Source organism: Lampris incognitus, chromosome 17 (genome assembly GCF_029633865.1).
Source record: "Lampris incognitus isolate fLamInc1 chromosome 17, fLamInc1.hap2, whole genome shotgun sequence".
Taxonomy (NCBI): Eukaryota; Metazoa; Chordata; class Actinopteri; order Lampriformes; family Lampridae; genus Lampris; species Lampris incognitus.
This window is the reverse complement of record NC_079227.1, coordinates 17,475,325-17,496,005: the sequence shown is the minus strand read 5'-3', so window position 1 is coordinate 17,496,005 and position 20,681 is coordinate 17,475,325. Positions and strand designations below refer to the sequence as shown.

At 45.8% G+C, this 20,681-nt stretch overlaps 1 protein-coding gene across 1 annotated transcript in view; it reads right to left on the bottom strand.

Annotated features, from left to right (window-relative positions):
* Nucleotides 1-20,681, bottom strand: part of adam11 (ADAM metallopeptidase domain 11) — a 51,832-nt gene that overhangs the window by 5,530 nt on the left and 25,621 nt on the right. The window contains exons 7-21 of the mRNA XM_056296695.1: nucleotides 18,589-18,652; nucleotides 16,877-17,010; nucleotides 16,556-16,627; nucleotides 10,733-10,899; nucleotides 8,465-8,549; nucleotides 7,477-7,567; nucleotides 6,751-6,802; nucleotides 5,345-5,444; nucleotides 4,409-4,480; nucleotides 2,971-3,063; nucleotides 2,745-2,825; nucleotides 2,496-2,546; nucleotides 2,304-2,367; nucleotides 1,020-1,125; nucleotides 244-363 (exon numbers count right to left, since the gene is read on the bottom strand). Coding sequence (XP_056152670.1) covers nucleotides 244-363; nucleotides 1,020-1,125; nucleotides 2,304-2,367; nucleotides 2,496-2,546; nucleotides 2,745-2,825; nucleotides 2,971-3,063; nucleotides 4,409-4,480; nucleotides 5,345-5,444; nucleotides 6,751-6,802; nucleotides 7,477-7,567; nucleotides 8,465-8,549; nucleotides 10,733-10,899; nucleotides 16,556-16,627; nucleotides 16,877-17,010; nucleotides 18,589-18,652 — 1,352 coding nt within the window. The remainder of the gene's footprint in view (nucleotides 1-243; nucleotides 364-1,019; nucleotides 1,126-2,303; nucleotides 2,368-2,495; nucleotides 2,547-2,744; nucleotides 2,826-2,970; nucleotides 3,064-4,408; nucleotides 4,481-5,344; nucleotides 5,445-6,750; nucleotides 6,803-7,476; nucleotides 7,568-8,464; nucleotides 8,550-10,732; nucleotides 10,900-16,555; nucleotides 16,628-16,876; nucleotides 17,011-18,588; nucleotides 18,653-20,681) is intronic.

Here is a 20,681-nt window from a genome sequence, read left to right as displayed (position 1 = left end):
AGTGCTCTGTCTGATTACATTATGGGGCCTGGAATGAAATCAACCCCAAGTGTTAAATTAACTTGACTAGGATCCAGTGCCAATAAAAGTGTATTTTCCTTGTATGAGATATCTGAATGGGTTTTTAAAGCCCTCTGGGTTGTACGTCCTCTGTTGCACCGAGGAAATACTCCACTACATTGTCACTACTCAACGTTATCACTTAAGCCTCATTGACAGCAAGAAAAGAGCCAGTGGTCTGACCAGCAGTCCAGGTATCTGTTCTGGTGGAAGATGGTCAAACTGGTCAGCTCCCCCTGCAGTTCTCCAAAACGTGGCTTGCTTGTCAGGTTGGTACAGAACAGGAAGCCACAGAGGACATCTCTGTCACAGAGGGAGAGAGTAAGTGAGAGAGACACAGATGGGGGGAGAGAGAGAGAGAGAGAGAGAGAGAGAGAGAGAGAGAGAGAGAGAGAGAGTTAAAAACAATGAGAAGGAAGCCAAAAGCTTCTGTCATCAAGACATTTTTTTGGGGGGGGGGTTTCCCCCCTTTTTTCTCCCCAATTGTATCCGGCCAATTACCCCACTTTTCCGAGCCGTCCCGCTTGCTGCTCCAACCCCTCTGCTGAGCCGGGGAGGGCTGCAGACTACCACATGCCTCCTCCAATACATGTGGAGTCGCCAGCTACTTCTTTTCACCTGACAGTGAGGAGTTTCACCAGGAGGATGTAGTGTGTGGAAGGATCACGCTATCCCCCCCCCCCCCGGACAGGCGCCCCAACTGACCAGAGGAGGTGCTAGTGTCACGACCAGGACACATACCCACATCCGGCTTCCCACCTGCAGACACGGCCAATTGTGTCTGTAGGGACGCCCGACCAAGCCAGAGGTACATGGGGATTCAAACCAGCAATCCCCGTGTTGGTAGGCAACAGAATAGACCGCTACACTACCCAGACGCCCACAACTAATTTTCTTAATAAATATCCGTTGTGTTAAGCTTTGATAGTGCAGTTTAACGAGAGATGTTGTTCACTCACTGTTTGTTGCATTGCACCCATCCCTGGCCATTGGCATCCCAACCACAGTTGCCTTTCTCTGTGCCCTCAGAGTTGAGTTTCTCATAGCAGAACCTGTCAGCAGAATCTGGGAAGGGAGTTGCTCACTTTAGCACGTTGTAAGCCATAGCTTGATTGGCCCATTATTTAGTAGGGATGTAACGATACTTCACGATACAGTAAATTCCCGATACAAATAAGTGACGATTCAAATCGGTGAGGTGAAAAATGATTCGCGATACACTTTTTAAACGGCATCTACTTTTGAGGTCGCTTGTTCGACGTCATCACTCGCGTCAGTAGCTGTATCAAGGAGCAAAGACATGGCGGCAACAGGTGGGACGTTGTGAATGTCCAGAGATCGCAGCTTCTGCCTGAAAATATAGATATATTGATATTCCTTAGAGAAAAAAAACATGTAAATTCCAAGCTAGGAAAACAGGCCAAGCCTTAGTTTGTTTATTTGAAGAGATTATCTTTATTTGTAATATTCATTTATTTATTTGATTTGGGATCTGTTTTAACATTTTAGTTTTGTTTTTTTTGGGGGGGGGGGTTATTTAAAACAAAAGATATTTTCAGTTCCCCTTTTACAAAGAAAAGGAAAATGCATTGTTTTGCACAGTTTATACCCTACCTCAGAAATAAAAAAAGGATTCTTTAATTTGATAAAGATAAGAGAAAATATATTTTGTAGACTTTTGTGTGAGAAATAAAGGAATCTTAAGTCATAATCTGTCTTCAATCTAATTTTGTTAAAAAAAAAAATCAGGAGAAAATCGTATCGGGAATTGTATCATGAGTTGAGCGTATCGTTACATCCCTATTAAGTAGCATTACCCAACATTTCTGAAAATTAAAATAAAATACAGTGTATGTGTGTCTCTTCACCCTAAATACAACTTATTGAGAATATTAGTTTCTGAAATCAAGGCCCATTAGGGCAAATACAAGCAAGCTTAAAAATCAGTCTCTGACTAGATATAGCTTTAGGTTTATCATTAGGAATGCCACCGGGGCTATAATGCTTTATGCTTTTTCCAGTTACTGTAACTATGGTCATGAAATTGTCTTGAATGGTCACCTGTATTTTCTTATTGGTATACAAGTATAATAATATTATTATCATCCTCATCATCATTATTATTATCAATCATAAAGGTATGAACACAACCAACACCAATTAAGGCCTTGCAACTTCTGATGCCACCAGAAGAGGGCAATAAGTTATCATGAATTACAGCTCAACATCCAATCCAAACCTACTATGGCCCCACAGAGTCCTGCACTGGCCATCTCTGGTCTTACAGCGACCACCATAACAACGGCCCTGGAAGGGATGCAGAAGGACAGGTAAGAGAGGGAGAAAGACAAAGGAAGGAGGGATATAGAAATAAATTATATAAAAAAGATATTGGAAAAAAAAAAGCTGGGTCCCATAACAAACCATGACTTTACCTGGCCAGCATCGCACGTGTAGCCATCCAGCTTATGGACGTTATGGGGGCACTGCAAGGGCAGGAACAGGTTTTACAAATGGGAAATTTTGTTCAAAAGTGAAAAATAAAATACATTCCACAGTAAAGCCCCTGGCTCAGAATTTACTTTGTCCATCAGTTTAATGAATAAAAAGATAAAACAAAAAAATTGAAGATTAGAGATATATGGCATTTTATCAAATACACACCAGGACTGGATCTCAGTTACCTGGCTGGAGTCTCCAGTACAGGTCTCGGGAATGTCACAGTCATTGACAGCCTCGCGACATGTCACCCCTCTTAGCTCATACTGTCAAACACAACAACAGAGAAAGCAAGATGAAGGGAAAAAAATGGAAGGAGGAGGGGGAAAAAAAGGAATTGATCAGGGCCTTGATCACCATCTGTGACAAACTCACTAGTCAAATTGCTGCGGAGTATCAAAGCATACTCACCCTGCAGTCTCTGCAGCAGAGGCCATTACTGCACATGGCGTCATGGGTAAGGGTACACTTCTTACAGCAGGCCCCTCCACTCCGGGCACAGTCCTATAGGTCAGAAAATGCTTATAGCACATGTCAAGCAAAAACATGAGCCTCTTCAGGGGGTGTCCGGGTAGCACAGCAGTCTATTCCGTTGCCTACCAACATGGGGATCGCCAGTTCGAATCCCCATGTTACCTCCGGCTTGGTCGGGGGTCCCTACAGACATAATTGGCCGTGTCTGTGGGTAGGAAGCCGGATGTGGGTATGTGTCCTGGTCGCTGCACTAGTGCCTCCTCTGTTCGGTTGGGGTGCCTGTGCGGGCGGGCGGGCGGGCAGGAGGGAGGGAGGGGGAACTGGGGGGAATAGCGTGATCCTCCCGCGCACTACGTCCCCCTGGTGAAACTCGTCACTGTCCGGTGAAAAGAAGCGGCTGGCGACTCCACGTGTATCGGAGGAGACATGTGGTAGTCTGCAGCCCTCCCTGGATCGGCAGAGGGGGTGGAGCAACGACCGGGAAAGCTCGGACGAGTGGGGTAATTGGCCAGGTACAATTGGGGAGAAAACGGGGGGGAAATCCCAAAAAACAAAACAAAACAAAAAAAAAAAAAACAAACATGACTCTCTGTGGTTTATATTATGGTTCTTTTTACACTTAATTTAATTTACACCCCATTTATCAAGTATGTGTCCAGTGCTCTGTATCAACCTCTCTATGGACCTTGTATCTTACTGGATAATACAACTGTATGTATACAACATATAACAGTGTTATTTCCATCCATCCATTCGTTAACCGAACCGCTTATCCTGCTCTCAGGGTCGCTGGAGCCTATCCCAGCAGTCATTGGGTGGCAGGCAGGGAGACATCCTGGATAGGCCGCCAGGCCATCACAGGGCTGACTGACACACACACACACACACACACACACACACACACACACACACACACACACACACACACACACACACACACACACACACACACACACACACACACACACACACCTAGGGTCAATTTAGTACGGTCGATTCACCTGACCGATATGTCTTTGGACGGTGGGAGGAAATCGGAGCCCCCAGAGGAAACTCACGCGGACACGGAAAGAACATGCAAACTCCACACAGAGGACGACCCGGGACGACCCCCAAGGTTGGACTACCCCAGGGCTCGAACCCAGGACCTTCTTGCTGTGAGGCAACCGCGCTAACCACTGTGCCACCCTGCCGCCTGTCCCTTATATATTTGACTGATTTTTGTGCATTGAAAATAACCTTTCAACACCACTTACTATTTCAATGCAATATTTGTGACGTACTTCTGTGAAGAAAAAAAGGGGAAAAAAATCTACCAACAAACTGCACACTACAAGGACAGCAATGACAAATAAGTTAATCAAAGTATACTCACCAAATGGGATCCACAGTCACATTCCTCCCCCAGCTCTACATATCCGTTGCCACACTCCGGCAGGTCCAGCAGCTATGGGGACAGTTTTTGGAAGGGAACATTTGAATCACAAGATTACGTCAAAGTTCACCAGAGCTGTCAGTCAGATACCAGCACATTCAAAACAACAGAATCACTGACGTACTGCTAAGAGGATTTGTATATCTGACTCATCTTAACATCACTTAATTCAACGTGTCTGATCATGCCTTTAAAGAAAGGTAGTTTTTTCCTTGTTTGCTACTACTGTAAATACCGAGAGCTGGGGAAGGGCAGATAAGTACTTTGTTTTTCAGGCGAGGGTGAAGGTAAAAGATGTTGGACAAAACGTAGCAGAGGCTAGATGTATTCTGTTCAACCTGTATAAAAACATCACTGATTGGGGTGTTCAGGTAGCGTAGTGGTCTATTCCGTTGCCTACCAACACGGGGATCGCCGGTTTGAATCCCCGTGTTGCCTCCGGCTTGGTCGAGCGTCCCTACAGACACAATTGGCTGTGTCTGTGGGTGGGAAGCCAGATGTGAGTATGTGTCCTGGTCACTGCACTAGAGCCTCCTCTGGTCGGTCAGGGCGCCTGTTCAGGGGGGAGGGGGAACTGGGGGGAATAGCGTGATCCTCCCACGCGCTACATCCCTGTGGTGAAATTCTTCACTGTCAGGTGAAAAGAAACAGCTGGCGACTCCACGGAGGAGGCATGTGGTAGTCTGCAGCCCTCCCCGGATTGGCAGAGGGGGTGGAGCAGTGACCAGAACAGCTAGGAAGAGTGGGGTAATTGGCCGGATACAATTGGGGAGAAAAGGGGGGGGGGTATATATAAAAAAGAACCTTCACTGATGCCAATTTACTATCACAGTGCAGGTGTTTAAAGCCAAAAAGCTTAATTCCGCTCAGTCTCACCTTGCTGGGTTTGTTGAAGAGACAGCTGCCCCCACCTTGCTGGAGAAAACGTAGGTACTCATCTATACTGCAGCGAGAGAACTTCCTGGGCAGGTAGTAGCTGACGGATACGGACAACGAATGGACAAACAAACCAAACACCATTATTTTAATCTCCTAGAACTGATTAAAAAAGAAAACTAGTAAGAGAAAAATATTGCGCAAAATCTCTTCTCTAAAATCCAAACATAACGGTGTAGTAAAGCATAAAATAAAATATTTAACAAGTTTTCACCATTAAGGGGACACTTCAAATAAAACATAAGGGGAAAAATTGTGTTGAAGTGACAGTTACACGAAACCCAAACATTACGTTCTCAAAAATCTTCTTCTGCTTGATACTGTAATTTTCACAGGCAAATTAAAAATATCAGAAAAAACACAAATTACACAAACTGGAATATTTCCAGAGTAATGAAATGTGCAAAACTCAATTTCACTTAAATGTTTGCTCCACTTTCGTTTCTTCTCACTGGGAAATTGAACAGAGACATACAGGATATGGTGAAAACGAAGGAAACACCAGTGTAAAGAAACAAACCAAGAAACCTTTAGGTCGCTTTGTAATGGCATGATGTACTTTTTCAGGGATGGTTTTGGCCAACTCGTCTTCTAATGGTTGTAGATTAAAGCATCAGCCCCATACCCTTTTATTTCACTCTGTCAGCTCATCAATAAAAGTGATGCAGAACCAGCTGTGCCCACATTAACCACGATTCATATCGCAACAAAAGTCCTGTTGATATTCACGCCAGTGGGCAAAAAGATTACAGGAGCCACATCATGACCGCAAAAGCGCTTCCTTTGCTTTGACCAGATCTCATATACCATCTTTTTTTCTCCCCAATTGCACCCAGCCAATTACCCCACTCTTCCGAGCCGTCCCGGTCGAACTGCTCCACCCCCTCTGCCAATCCGGGGAGGGCTGCAGACTGCCACATGCCTCCTCCGATACATGTGGAGTCGCCAGCCACTTCTTTTCACCTGACAGTGAGGAGTTTCACCAGGGGGACGCAGCACATGGGAGGATCACGCTATTCCCCCCAGTTTCCCCTCCCCCCTGAACAGGCGCCCCGACAGACCAGAGGAGGTGCTAGTGCAGCGACCAGGACACATACGTGGGTATGTGCCCTGCTCCCACCCGCAGACACAGCCAATTGTGTCTGTAGGGACGCCCGACCAAGCCGGAGGTAACACAGGGATTTGAACTGGCGATCCCCGTGTTGGTAGACAACGGAATAGACCGCTATGCTACCCGGACGCCCCTGAACTGAATTCACCTTTTGATCAGCATTCATTTAAAGGGAATAATCCTGGCGAACTGTGTGTCACTGTTTATCTTACTGTAAATAAATCGAAATACATACCCTGTATCCTCCATGATGCAGCCCAACCATGGGTCTGGACACCTACAATCACCTGAATGCAAACACACACACACAAACACACACACACAAATCTTTCTATAGTGAAATGAAGCTCGTGTTTTCCATTGCATTTTGCTGTGACAGACACTGCTGCTCTTCCAACACGCCAGGTGGTAGTTGGTACAAAACAACATGAGACTGTGTCCTACCAACAAAAAAATGAAATGTAATATGAAATGTGATATGTCACCAGTGTGACTTAACAAATGAGGACAATACAACACTATAGGATGCCACTACTACAGAGAAGTACTTGCGTCAGTGCTAAATGAATGATTAACAGTTCATATTCTCCAAAGACACATCTACAAATTGAGGTAGTTATCACGAAAATGTAAATTTTTGCTTCGGATTTCAGCATGACACTTGCTGAAATTGTCACATATAGTGGAGAGGGAGGTAACTTAGGAACAGGAAATATGATGAACAGCATGGTTGGTGATGTATGTTTTGAGGTGTTAGAAAATTTCTTGAGCAAATTTCAAATTGAAACCCAATCACGTTTTCGAGCTGCGGCAGTGACAGGTCAATTCTCCTTGACTACAAATCTCCCATAACTCCCAGTCCAAGGACACAGACAATGACTTCAATTTACAGTCATGCATGTCAGTAGTGGAAGGGCTATAGCTCACTGATGTTCTCATTTAATGGCTCTTTGTTCTCTACCTGCAGAGGGCCGCTCCTTGTTCCACATCATACCAATGTTCTGGCCAAGGCTCTGACTCAGTGTGATGGCCATGGGACCCACGTTGCCATACTTGAACACACAAACGCACACAAAATTAACACTGAATGAAGATTAGAGGAAATACTGGCATTAACTATGCAATGCAAGAAACTGAAATAACAATAAGAACTAAAAAGCGGGATTAGGATGGACTATTTTCTGTGTCTCTGATGAAATCAGTAGGTTATTTTCATTTTCATCTTTTTCTGACAGAGACAAAATAAGACAGGATTTTAGAAAACATAAATAATGCACAAAAAAAAACAAAACAAAAACAAACAACCCAGGCATCCGGGTAGCGTAGTGGTCTATTCCGTTGCCTACCAACACGGGAATCCCGGTTCGAATCCCCGTGTCTGCGGGTGGGAAGCCGGGTGTGGGTATGTGTCCTGGTCACTGCACTAGCACCTCCTCTGGTTGGTCGGGGTATCTCTTCGGGGAGGGACTGGGGGGAATAGCATGATCATCCCACGCGCTACGTCCCCCTGGCGAAGCGCCTCACTGTCAGGTGAAAAGAAGCGGCTGGCGACTCCACATGTATCGGAGGAGACATGTGGTAGTCTGCAGCCCTCCCTGGATCAGCAGAGGGGGTGGAGCAGCAATCGGGATGGCTCAAAAGAGTGGGGTAATTGGACACGTACAATTGAGGAGAAAAGGGGGGGGGGATTACCCCCCCCAAAAAAAACAACCTGGGTGGCATGGCGGTCTATTCCGCTGCCTACCAACACGGGATCCCATACATACCAGGACACCGCTATTCAAACAATTCTCCTAAACATTACACTACTGCATTTTTGGACATAGTATGCTTATCTCAAACATGTTTGCTTGACCCTGACCAAGAGTGCAAAATCCAAACTGAAACTGCTGAACAATTTTAAAACATAAACAGCTAATCCATCCAGTGGAAAGAGTGGAAAGTCTTACCTCATTAATCCCTCCACCCCTGGTGAGCGAGCAGATGCCCCCACTGTAGGCCGTCCCACTGTGGCTGTTCAGGAATGTCCTCCCTCTGCAAGATACCCAGAGAAATATTCATTATGTAGAAAAAGCCACTCCATATCCAAGTTTTAGGGATTTCCACCGGCTTTACAGTCTCAGCTGAGCCCAGCTCTTTATACCTGGTGAACTAGAAAGGTTTCTTATTCTCAGGACCACAAGCTCTCCACACATTGCAATGTTACAAAGACGCCTTACATGCATCAGATGCATACGCCATGCTTGCCTTTTCAGAGGCATCTCATCATTTGCAGATAGGGCCTTGCTCACTGAACAATGTGCATGAACAATTTCACAATGCTGAAACGTGAGCCATCTAGCTATGGACTACATAACACTGAGTTACCCAAACTGTATTAGGACAGTGAATGGACTACATTATGCTGTGTTTCTGTCAGTACAATTTCTACCATCAGGAACTGCAATTACTTGCTAAGCAATTTTGTTGCCAGCAGCCCCATCAAGATAGCCTACATGGTATTCTCCACCATAATGCACATCCTCAACATTGCCACACAACCACACTGCACTGTTACTAAGCAACACTTGGTCTTGTTTAGATATGCTTAGAGCCTCTTAGTCTTCCTACGTTTAGAAGTTCCATTGTGTACCTTGTGTCTTTTATGTGAGCGTCCTATCAAGTCTTATTGCTTGTTTTTTCAAACGTATTTGCAAACAGTAAAACTTGACATGACTTCACGTGGCGTTACACTAGCTTAGTTCTCAGCACCATCACAATAAAATTCCAATTTGACCAATTTGGACTTATTATTTTTGTAAGTGCCAACTGACTGACTCGTGTGTACAGAATGGGGAGATTCCCTACAGCCGAGATAGATGATTCACTTTGAACTGACAAAATACACTCACCGGCCACTTTATTAGGCACACCTGTCCAACTGCTCGTTAACGCAAATTTCTAATCAGCCAATCACATGGCAGCAACTCAATGCATTTAGGCATGTAGACATGGTCAAGACGATCTGCTGCAGTTCAAACCGAGCATCAGAATGGGGAAGAAAGGTGATTTAAGTGACTTTGAACATGGCATGGTTGTTGGTGCCAGACGGGCTGGTCTGAGTATTTCAGAAACTGCTGATCTACTGGGATTTTCACGCACAACCATCTCTAGGGTTTACAGAGAATGGTCCGAAAAAGAGAAAATATCCAGTGAGCGGCAGTTCTGTGGGCGAAAATGCCTTGTTGATGCCAGAGGTCAGAGGAGAATGGCCAGACTGGTTCGAGCTGATAGAAAGGCAACAGTAACTCAAATAACCACTCATTACAACCGAGGTATGCAGAAGAGCATCTCTGAAAGCACAACACGTCGAACCTTGAGGCAGATGGGCTACAGCAGCAGAAGACCACACCGGGTGCCACTCCTGTCAGCTAAGAACAGGAAACTGAGGCTACAATTCGCACAGGCTCACCAAAATTGGACAATAGAAGATTGGAAAAACGTTGCCTGGTCTGATGAGTCTCGATTTCTGCTGCGACATTCGGATGGTAGGGTCAGAATTTGGCGTCAACAACATGAAAGCATGGATCCATCCTGCCTTGTATCAACGGTTCAGGCTGGTGGTGGTGGTGTAATGGTGTGGGGGATATTTTCTTGGCACACTTTGGGCCCCTTAGTACCAATTGAGCATCGTGTCAACACCACAGCCTACCTGAGTATTGTTGCTGACCATGTCCATCCCTTTATGACCACAGTGTTCCCATCTTCTGATGGCTACTTCCAGCAGGATAACGCGCCATGTCATAAAGCTCGAATCATCTCAGACTGGTTTCTTGAACATGACAATGAGTTCACTGTACTCAAATGGCCTCCACAGTCACCAGATCTCAATCCAATAGAGCACCTTTGGGATGTGGTGGACCGGGAGATTCGCATCATGGATGTGCAGCCGACAAATCTGCAGCAACTGCGTGATGCTATCATGTCAATATGGACCAAACTCTCTGAGGAATGTTTCCAGTACCTTGTTGAATCTATGCCACGAAGGATTAAGGCAGTTCTGAAGTCAAAAGGGGGTCCAACCCGGTACTAGCAAGGTGTACCTAATAAAGTGGCCAGTGAGTGTATAAGGGGATATAAAATCATACAAAGCTGTACTGTTGGCTATGCAAGGTTTTCACAGAACACACAAAAAAAAAAGTCATTATAAGGCTGTGGCCTTTGGAGTTTGCACCTACGAGAAGAGGTGTACAGCGTCGCTCTGCTCCTTGATGCTCTCCTTCCTGTACTTCATGAAGTCCCGCAGGGTGAGCAGAGGGTTGTCGCCCACAGAGACCATGTTTTGAGAGGACCAGGTTTCCATGGCCACCAGCACTATACGGGTGTTGAGCTGCTCCTTGTAGATCTGGTCTCATCAAAATGGAGGGTCATTAACAATGAATATGCTCAAGGAGCAGAGGTGCATCCATAATTTTGTTAAAAAAATCCAAAAATTGTCTCTTTTGAATGGCTGAGAGTGAGCCACCCAATGCTCAATCTTGCTAATTGTTTACGCTTTCTTACACCTGGTTAGTGATCTCTCACCCCAGATTTGGTCTTGAAATTCATGCTAGCCAACGGATGTACTCGCTGCCCTCTAACCGCCATCCCCCCGCCCCACCCTAGACCCTCATGGTTGATTTGCTCCCCCTTGCCTTCCATCATAAACTCCACTCTGACATCTGGCTGCATCCCACCCACCCACCACCCGCTAATGACTGTCGCAGCAACCATACCAACAGACACATTCAAATATGTGGATGATTCAGTGATTGTAATTCTTCTTGAAGGGGAGGAGGAACAACATGGACCTGTGTTCGATGATTTTGTATCTTGGTGTGATGAGTCCTTTCTCCACTTAAATGTGCCTAAAACTAAAGACATGATGATCAGCTTTAGAAAGACTCCTCCTAGTCCTGTACCAACCAGCATTAAAGGTGCTGACATTGAGCTTGTGGACAGCTACAAATATCTGGGGGTTGTTCTTGACAACAAATTGTGCTTTGAAACTCATGTTGCTTCCACATTAAAGAAGGTCCAACAAAGACTTTTTTTTCCTGAGTGTACATGGGAGGAGACATTACATGTGTACATTTAATGTCTCCTCCAAGATGATGATTCTCTTTTATAGACGTTTTATTGACAGTTTTAATGTACTGTATTGTGGGTTCGTTTGGTAACTTGACTCTGGCCAATAAAAATGGCTTGATAGACTTATCAAATTGGCTAGCAAGATTTCAGGGGGAAGTCAAGCCCAGCTTACTGACCTTTATAATAGGAAGGTGTTCAGAAAGGCTACTTCCCTTCTGGAGTGCCAAGGTCACCCCCTTCGGCCAGAATTTGAGCCGTTACCCTCAGGTCGTTGGTTGAGGATGCCCTGTATTAGGACTAAGAGATACAGGGCATCCTTTGTCCCCACTGCCATTCAATGGTTAAATGGTAGATCGTATGCATCTGTTGTCTGCAGATGGCTTGTTTCTTTGGTCTGTATATTTTAACTCCTTTGGTTCTCCTTGCCCACTACGTCCTGTTGTCAATTCTGCCTTAGTATTTGTATGTTTTGTTTTTGTGTGAGAGTTTTATTATACTGGCTGCAAACTAATTTCCCTGTAAGGGGCAATAAAGATACTTCTGACTTTTTTTTCTCCCCAATTGTACATACCCAATTGCCCCACTCTTACACACACCCGGCTTCCCACCCGCAGACACGGCCAATGTGTCTGTAGGGACGCCCGACCAAGCCAGAGGTCACACGGGGATTTGAACCAGTGATCTCCATGTTGATAGGCAATCAAATAGACCGCTACGCTACCCGGGCACGCTTGACTTTGACTTCTTGATCCTCAACTGAGGTAGAGATATGCATTTTCAAAAAATAAGACTACCCTTTACCAATCTTAAATCAAAAATAACAAACCAGTATCCTTCCTTTCTTTCCATTTTATGTTTGGGACATGCTGCCTCTGACCCGCACTTAAAATATAATTCCTTTCTTATCATTTTACCCTGGCTTTACTGTAGAGATCTTGGATGTGGGACCACTGCTGGACAAAGTGTTAAGATGGTATCTTATGGGGCAGCCGAACACAAGCATCAGGAATGACCAGCTTATTTAATGTAGGTAGTAGTACTCGTAGACCAGTGACCTGGCCAGTGCAATTGAGAAGTCATTGTTTGCCCGAACCTCCTGGACTGGTGTTATATTTTTCTTCGTTGCACACCTTCTGCACAAGGGTCTCCCAGTTATCAATCTTCTGCGTAGAATCCCTCATCCTCATCATGACATCCCACAGTTTCAGTCAGTTATTATGCTGATGAAACTCAAGTCCACTATTCTTTTTCATTTTCTGACACTCTGGCATTAAACTCAGGTGTGCATCTCTGCATGACTCACTTCTCCAGTTGGAGGTCTGCCCACGTTGTACTCACTCTTAAAAAGACTGAATTAATCTTTTCCATTGAAAATAGTGCCCACGGGGGGGGGGGGGGGGCAATGTGAGTGGCTCAGGCCTGTTAAGCCTGAATGACTCATACCCCCACTCCCTGCCATTTTAACTCCATATACGACACGAGCGCACAATAAGCAATGGGACTACCGGGATGGGCAGGTCATCATGGACGGGTGGTCGGCCGGGAGGGCCCCCTGCCCAGATGGATCACTCTATGCTCGGTGCTGGGTGGTGTCCTTCCTGCTCGGTTCCAGCAGGGCTGTTGTGAGTGCTGCAAGGGGCTTTCCAACCCTGAGTGGCGGCTTGTCGTTGTGGGTGTGGGCCGCAGTGCGGTGGGCGGCTGTCGGACTTGCTCCTGCTGTGTGGCTTTTCTGTGACAGGAGCCATGGGTGGGACTGATCTGCAACCTGCAAGTGTTGGCAGGGCCTGTCTGCCCCCCCGGGGGGGGGGGGTCAGGTGACGTGGGTCGGGTGTATTTGGCTATGTGAGTGTGTGCTCGGTGTGTGCAGCAGGGAGGAGGGGGCACCTATCCAGCAGCAGCGCGGTGGGCCTCGTCCCTACATTGGGCATGGACTCCTCTTGCCTGCCAGCTGGGTGAGCGGTCTCATCGGTGCGTCGGTCTGTTGGTCGCGGAGCCATCCACTTCTCGGGTTCCATGCCTGCCCCCTGTGCCTGCTGGTTGACAATGGGGGTGCGCCTCAAGGGTGTGGGCCTGGCATGTGCCTTTGGGGACTAGCTTGTGCTCCTTGGGGGCATGCGGGACTGTTGCTTTAAGGGCTCTATGCCCCTCTATTGGCTCGGTGTTCCTCTGAGGTTTGCAATCCTTTGGGCTCTGGCTGTTCTCTTGGTCGTGGGGTGTCTGCACGACTGTGGGGCCTGTAGGTGGCTGCAGAGCCTGTCTGCTTCTTGGAGGCTCTACCATAATTGATGGATCTCAGACACTAGAATTTATTGGGACCTGTGTTCGAATTACGTGGGAGCCAATGGGAGCTGAGCTCCCATGAAGGAGGCATTAGCTCCCTTGAAAGCTGTAAAACTCTAGATCTGTGGAGGTCTCTAACAAAATATTTTAAAAAACATTATTTGATCACAAATAATGTATCTTTCAGTGTTATTAGGATTCTTTATGTTAGTGAAATAAATTGTTTTAAATAAATATGTTTTCGAAAAGAACTACGCACCATTATTCGTCTGTGAATAGGACATTTGGCAGCACTTCACCACTGAGACACTGTGGGGCGCTGTAGGATAGCCTAAAGCAACCTTGGTTTTGGGAAACTCGGTATGCTTGAAACGTTGACAGGGGCGCCAAGATGCGGAGATGGAACGTTATTAATGTTGTCTTAATATTGTCTTAGCTAGTCACATCAGGTAATGTGCAATATTTTTCACCATGCCTCCTCCTCGGCCACCAAAAAGACAGCTCAATGCAAGCCTGCTGGACTTTGGTTTTAACAGCTCAAAAGCTAAAAAAGTTGCTGATTCAGAAAAAGTCAGCGACGTTAACGTTAGCTCGGCTGCTGCTAGCAACATTTCTGAAGAGGACTCGACCACCACTAACGGTAACGAGGTAAGGCTCGATCAAGTCTTTTTGCATTTTCTACAGAAAAGCACGGCTAGCTAACACTCTTTAAGATTAATTTTGAATTTCCTGTTTATTTAGCAGTGTTTAGTATACGTTAATGTGCGTTTATGTAAACTAACGTTATGCCTTCCTATAGGTTCGCCTGGGCTCTAATGTTAGTACAACTACTAACGTCGGGAGTGGGACCACAGATGGATACGTTGGACTTCCTGGTCACTGGCCGCTGTGCCATGCATTTGCCATTTACGTGTGCGAGTGAGTGTTAGTGATCTCGACTCTTGAAGTAAGCAACTAATTGTCCTTCATTTTAACATGGCAACTGTTTTTTGTTTTGGGTAAAATAAAAATATTGTTATATATTTTATATATAATAGGCCTATATAATATTGTTTTGTGTTTGGTAAAATATACCAAAGTTTGGTAAAAAAATACTCAAAGTCCTCCACTACAGTTTAGTAGTAGGCCTAGTAGCTGGTTCCAGGGCATTAGGCTAAACATTCGATTTCCTTGACACGGTGCTCGTGTCAGTGCTTATCCAGTCATACACTGTAATGAAAAAAGTCCCATCGCTGTGTGGGCATGACTTGAGCGCATGCGTACGTTTTTTTGCCGTTTTTGGAGACCCCCACGAAGCTGAGTTTATAATTTGAACCCTGATTGGGACTAATCCTGAGCCCTCAGATGGACACTTCCCATATATACATACACACTGCTAGCATATGCCTCACACACTCCCTCGAACACTCTAGATTATATCCTTCTTCTTAGCCCTTTCCTCCCCTTTTCTCATTTTCAGTCTTCTCATTTATCACCATAACTGCTATCCTAAAATGATATTGATAAGCTCAATTTAATTATATTTTGTCAAACACATGTCAGCATCTGATTCTATGTCTATATCCTATCAGATACATGTCATATTTCGTTTTTAAATGTCCTTCTCTCACTTGTGGTGATTGTCTCCCTCTTGGAGAAGCGATGCTGGTTGGTTGTTTAGCTGATCAAATATGCTAAAAAGGGAGACCAGTGGTGGCTCTAAATGTATAACAAAAATACTGTGCTCTTGTCATTCCACAGATCATCCAAAGGACAGTGTTATTGTAAGTGGTGCTTGATAATCAAGACTGCCTTTGCAGGTGGAGAATCTGAACTCCACATTGGCATGCAAATTCCCTGTGTTGTATGCCAAGCCTGCCAACAGCACTGGTAAAGAACAAAAAAAAAAGAAAAGAAAAGAAAATTGTGCCCACCATGAGACAACTCCATTATCATTAACAAACCTAAGGGGACTCCTGACCAGACTTCCCAGTGGTGCGGTGCAGGTTATAAAAAACAACAGTCCTGTGTCACACACTGCTACCACATCCCAATTCAGCATGTTTGCATTCTTACAAAATCCTACATATTTATTCTGTGTTTACAAGAATAGTGAAAGTGTCCTAATGCCCGAATCTGCTCTTTCTATATTTTGGCTTCTTATCTTTTTTGTTCGCTAACTATTGAATGTTATCCAACTATTGCACTCATTTTAGGTTCCTCTGGATAAAAGCAGGGTGGCATGGTGGCACAGTGGTTAGCATGGTCGCCTCACAGCAAGAAGGCTCCTGGGTTCAAACCCCGGGGTTGTCCAACCTCGGGGGTCATCCTGGGTTGTCCTCTGTGTGGAGTTTGCATGTTCTCCCCATGTCTGCGTAGGTTTCCTCCGGGTGCTCCGGTTTCCTCCCACAGTCCAAAGACATGTAGGTCAGGTGAATCGGCCATACTAAATTGTCCCTAGGTGTGAATGTGTTGGCCCTGTGATGGACTGGCAGCCTGTCCAGGGTGTCTCCCCGCCTGCCGCCCAATGACTGCTGGGATAAGCTCCAGCATCCTGCTACCCCAACTGGGATAAGTGGCTTGGATAATGGAAGGATGGATGGATAAAAGCACAGGCTAAATGCCAACAAATATAAATCTATGTAACTGAATAGAGGCCACAGGGCTCTTACCGCGTCAGCCATGTTGACTACAGCTTTGGCAAAATTCCTTGTCTGGGAGGCTGACCGACGGAGTTTGATAAACTAGAAGAGAAGAAAGGAGACGTTTTCTGAAGACATTTTTAAATTTCTATCGATGGTGCATCATTAGTCTTTCATCCATTTTTCTGTAAACTTTTTCAGAGAACATCTCTTGAAGATTACCGAAGCCCAATTAAAATACCAGTCATCTCAAAAAGCACCCAAAAAGAGTCAAATTCATATGTGTAATTGTTTTTATATGGCAACTATGAAAAAGATTAAAGGTAATACCTTGCAGTTTTCCATACCTACCAAGTCATAGTCATTGACAACCATCAACTCAATATACTTGGTCTCCGTCTGAACAGTACGCTGGCCTCGTCGTACCTGGGCAGGATGAGAGAAGATCAAACTGCTATGACTTTCGAGTTTTCTGTAATAATAACCTTCACCGAGGACACACATACACATACAGCACACACCCCCGGCAGGGGAGAGTGTTACTCACACTGGTCACACACGGTGATAGAATAGAATACTTCTTCTTTTTTGGGGATTTTTTCCCCCTTTTTCTCCCCAATTGTACTTTTTGGCCAATTACCCCACTCTTCTGAGCTGTCCTGGCTGCTGCTCCACCCCCTCTGCCAACCCGGGGAGGGCTGCAGACTACCACATGCTTCCTCCGATACATGTGGAATCGCCAGCCGCTTCTTTTCACCTGACAGTGAGGAGTTTCGCCAGGGGGACGTAGCGCGAGGGAGGATCACACTATTCCCCCCCGGTTCCCCCTCCCCCCCAGACAGGCACCCCAACTGACCAAAGGAGGCACTAGTGCAGCGACCAGGACACATTGCCACATCCGGCTTCCCACCTGCAGACACGGACAATTGTGTCGGTCGGGATGCCCGACCAAGCCGGAGGTAACACAGGGATTCAAACCGGCAATCCCTGTGTTGGTAGGCAACTGAATAGACCACCACGCTACCCAGACACCCTGATAACAGCCATTATTCATTCACTAGAATATTGCTGTGCTTCTGACAAAAGGTAGATAGTAGGGTGTAGGTCCGATTACAAGGGGACTTTAATTGCATGAAAGGGAGACCGGTGAGCTGAGACAGGCCAACACCATCTCTATGGAAATATGACATTGACTGGGTTTCACTGTTGCATGTCAGATGAGCTGCTTTGTAAAACATTGATTGTGTTTGTGTATGGCCGGCTTTCTCAGCTCTGCAGTTCTTTCAGTAGTGATGCTCTCACTAAACATGTGAGATGCATTCCCTGCAACCCTGCTGACGGTTAACTTCACATGCGAGAGCATACACACGTATGATCGTGTGCTTATGAAAGAGCAGTTCAGACATGGCAAAGGAAGACTGACCTGTCTTTTAGAGCGTCTCAGGCTTTTTGTGAACACAGCCTCGTCCCACCCAGACTGACGGTCTCCAACATCCATCTCAAAGTTTTCCTCCACCTCGCTGTCCCAATGGCTGTGACTCTTTGCCGGCTCCACAAGCTGTGTGCTGTTCACAGGGCAACCTGGGACAGACACACACACACACACACACACACACACACACACACACACACACACACACACACAGATGTAGCGAAAGTGGTGTGTGTGAGTGAGTTGGGGGAGGGGCAAAGTGAGAGAGGGAGAAAAAATGACAAGTCGTCCGTCTGAGACGGATGCGGCTGTGTATTTTAGTGTGCTGCTCTCCAAAAGAAATCAATATCACAGCCTGTGAAGGAAAAAAGAGCAGGGAAGGGAAGAGAAATGGGAGGTCAAATGGAGAGAAGGGAGGGAGGAGTGGGAGGGTTGGGTAGCAGGAAGAGAGGACAGACAGGAATGGAGAGAAGCAAAGTGGGCATCAGTGAGCAAAGAGATAGGTGCACAGGACGTGGAGGATGAGGAGTACCAACTATATGAGAGGCTTAGTGATGTGGAGGGCAGCTAGAGGTTCTTGGAGAAGGAGAGAGACAGACAGACAGACAGGCATTACAAGTCAAGGTCTTACCTGGACAGGTGGGCAGAAACAGGTCACCATCAGGCACACGATACACCAGGTGGTCATTCTGCTCCTGGTGAGGGTGAGACAAAGCAAGAGAGAGAGAGATGGAGTAAGCCAGCCAGCAAGTCAGTGGTCCAACAGACAGAGTTAGTACACTAGTGCCTTTTGCCACTGAGATTGATGGAGTATACCTCTGAGTAAACAATGGTCTTCAAAGACAAGAAAATCACTAATTTGTTCTCTCACAAACCATTGCCACAGCACCTTTGGAGAAGTTTCACTTATTTGAGGAAAGGTATTTTGTACCCATATTTCTATGGAGTCCAGAGTTAAAGTCCCAACAGTAGCTGTCCGGGGATTTGCTGTCACAACTGGGACTGTTTTTCAAGCCAACAAGATAAACAATTGCAAACGGAAAAAACTTGTCGTTTAGAGGTATGATCCAGGATAGAGAAGGTGAATAAATTGGACCACTAATTTGTCATGTTTACCACAATGAAAGAGTAAATAAATGACTAAATAAATAAGCAATGCTGTAGACTTTTGTCTTAGCAGAATGACCAAATGTGCTGCCCAGAGGGACATTCATTCACCACCCCCTGACTGTTTCCAAAATCAGGCCATAACATTTTGGAGGGAAATGACAACCTTACAAGATAAAAATAACAATAAAAAAACAAACTGGCAACAATTTTTCCCACCTTCATCGACTGAGGTCAGGATGCCCTAAAGCAACACACTGCTCACTGGCCAACATGGAAGGCTAAGGTCACACTAGCAATCACCTGGATGTGAGTGAAATTGTGGCAGGGCAGTGCAAAGAGCTTGTGTGCCCAGTAAAACCATTACCCCAGACAAGGTTAAAAAGAAAAAGAAAAAAAAAGGACATTGTTCTGGGGGTTGACATTGATCTTGGCCTCTCCATTTCAGTCTAGTTCAGTACACACCTCAGAGGGACGGTCTGGCCATTTGCCTGACAGCAATACGGACAACCATATTCTAAATGATTCCCTCAGGGTGCTCAAAAATTGTCTTCTGTGTATGTTGGCTTTCATTACTAGCTGTTGCACCCACATGGGGGACACAGAGAGAGTATTAGACAACATACAAGTAGGCACTTATGGGTCTGGTAAAAGGGACAAGGAGTGACTTATCTCCATGTCCAGGTCCCCTGTGGGTGTTGTTGCATATGTTAGCAGATAAGGTGATATCAATATAGGGGCGTCTGGGTAGCATAGCGGTCTATTCCATTGACTACCAACAGGGGGATCGCCTGTTCGAATCCCTGTGTTAGTGGGAAGCCAGATGTGGGTATGTGTCCTGGTCACTGCACTAGCACCTCTTCTGGTCGGTCGGGGTGCCTGTTCGGGGGGGGGGGACTGGGGAGAATAGCGTGATCCTCCCACGTGATACATCCTCCTAGCGAAACTCCTCACTGTCAGGTGAAAAGAAGTGGCTGGCAACTACAGATGTATTGAAGGAGGCATGTGGTAGTCTGCAACCCTTCCCAGATAAGTAGAAGGGGTGGAGCAGCGACGAGGATGGCTCGGAGAGTGGGGCGATCGGCCAGGTACAATTAGGGAGAAAAAGGGGGAGGGGGGAGGGAATAAAAAATGTAAATTAAGAAAAAAATAAAAGCCACATTAAAATCCCCCCCCCAACAGGCAACAATTTCTCCCACCTTCATCGACTGTAGTCAGGATGCCCTAAAGCAATGCCCTAAGGTCACACTAGGAATCACCTGGATGTGAGTGAAATTGTGGCAGGGCAGTGCAAAGAGCTTGTGTGCCCGGTAAAACCATTTACCCAAAGTAAGGTAAAAAAAAAAAGCACATTGTTTTGGGGGTTGACATTGATCTTGGCCTCTCCATTTCATTTTAGTTCAGTACACACCTCAGAGGGACAGTCTGGCCATTTGCCTGACAGCAATACGGACAAGCATATTCTAAATGATTCCCTCAGGGTGCTCAGACATTGTCTTCTGTGCATGTTGGCTTTCATTACTAGCTGTTGCACCCACATGGGAAACACAGAGTGAGTATTAGACAACATACAAGGAGACACTTGTGGGTGTGGTAAAAGGGATAAGGAGTGACGCT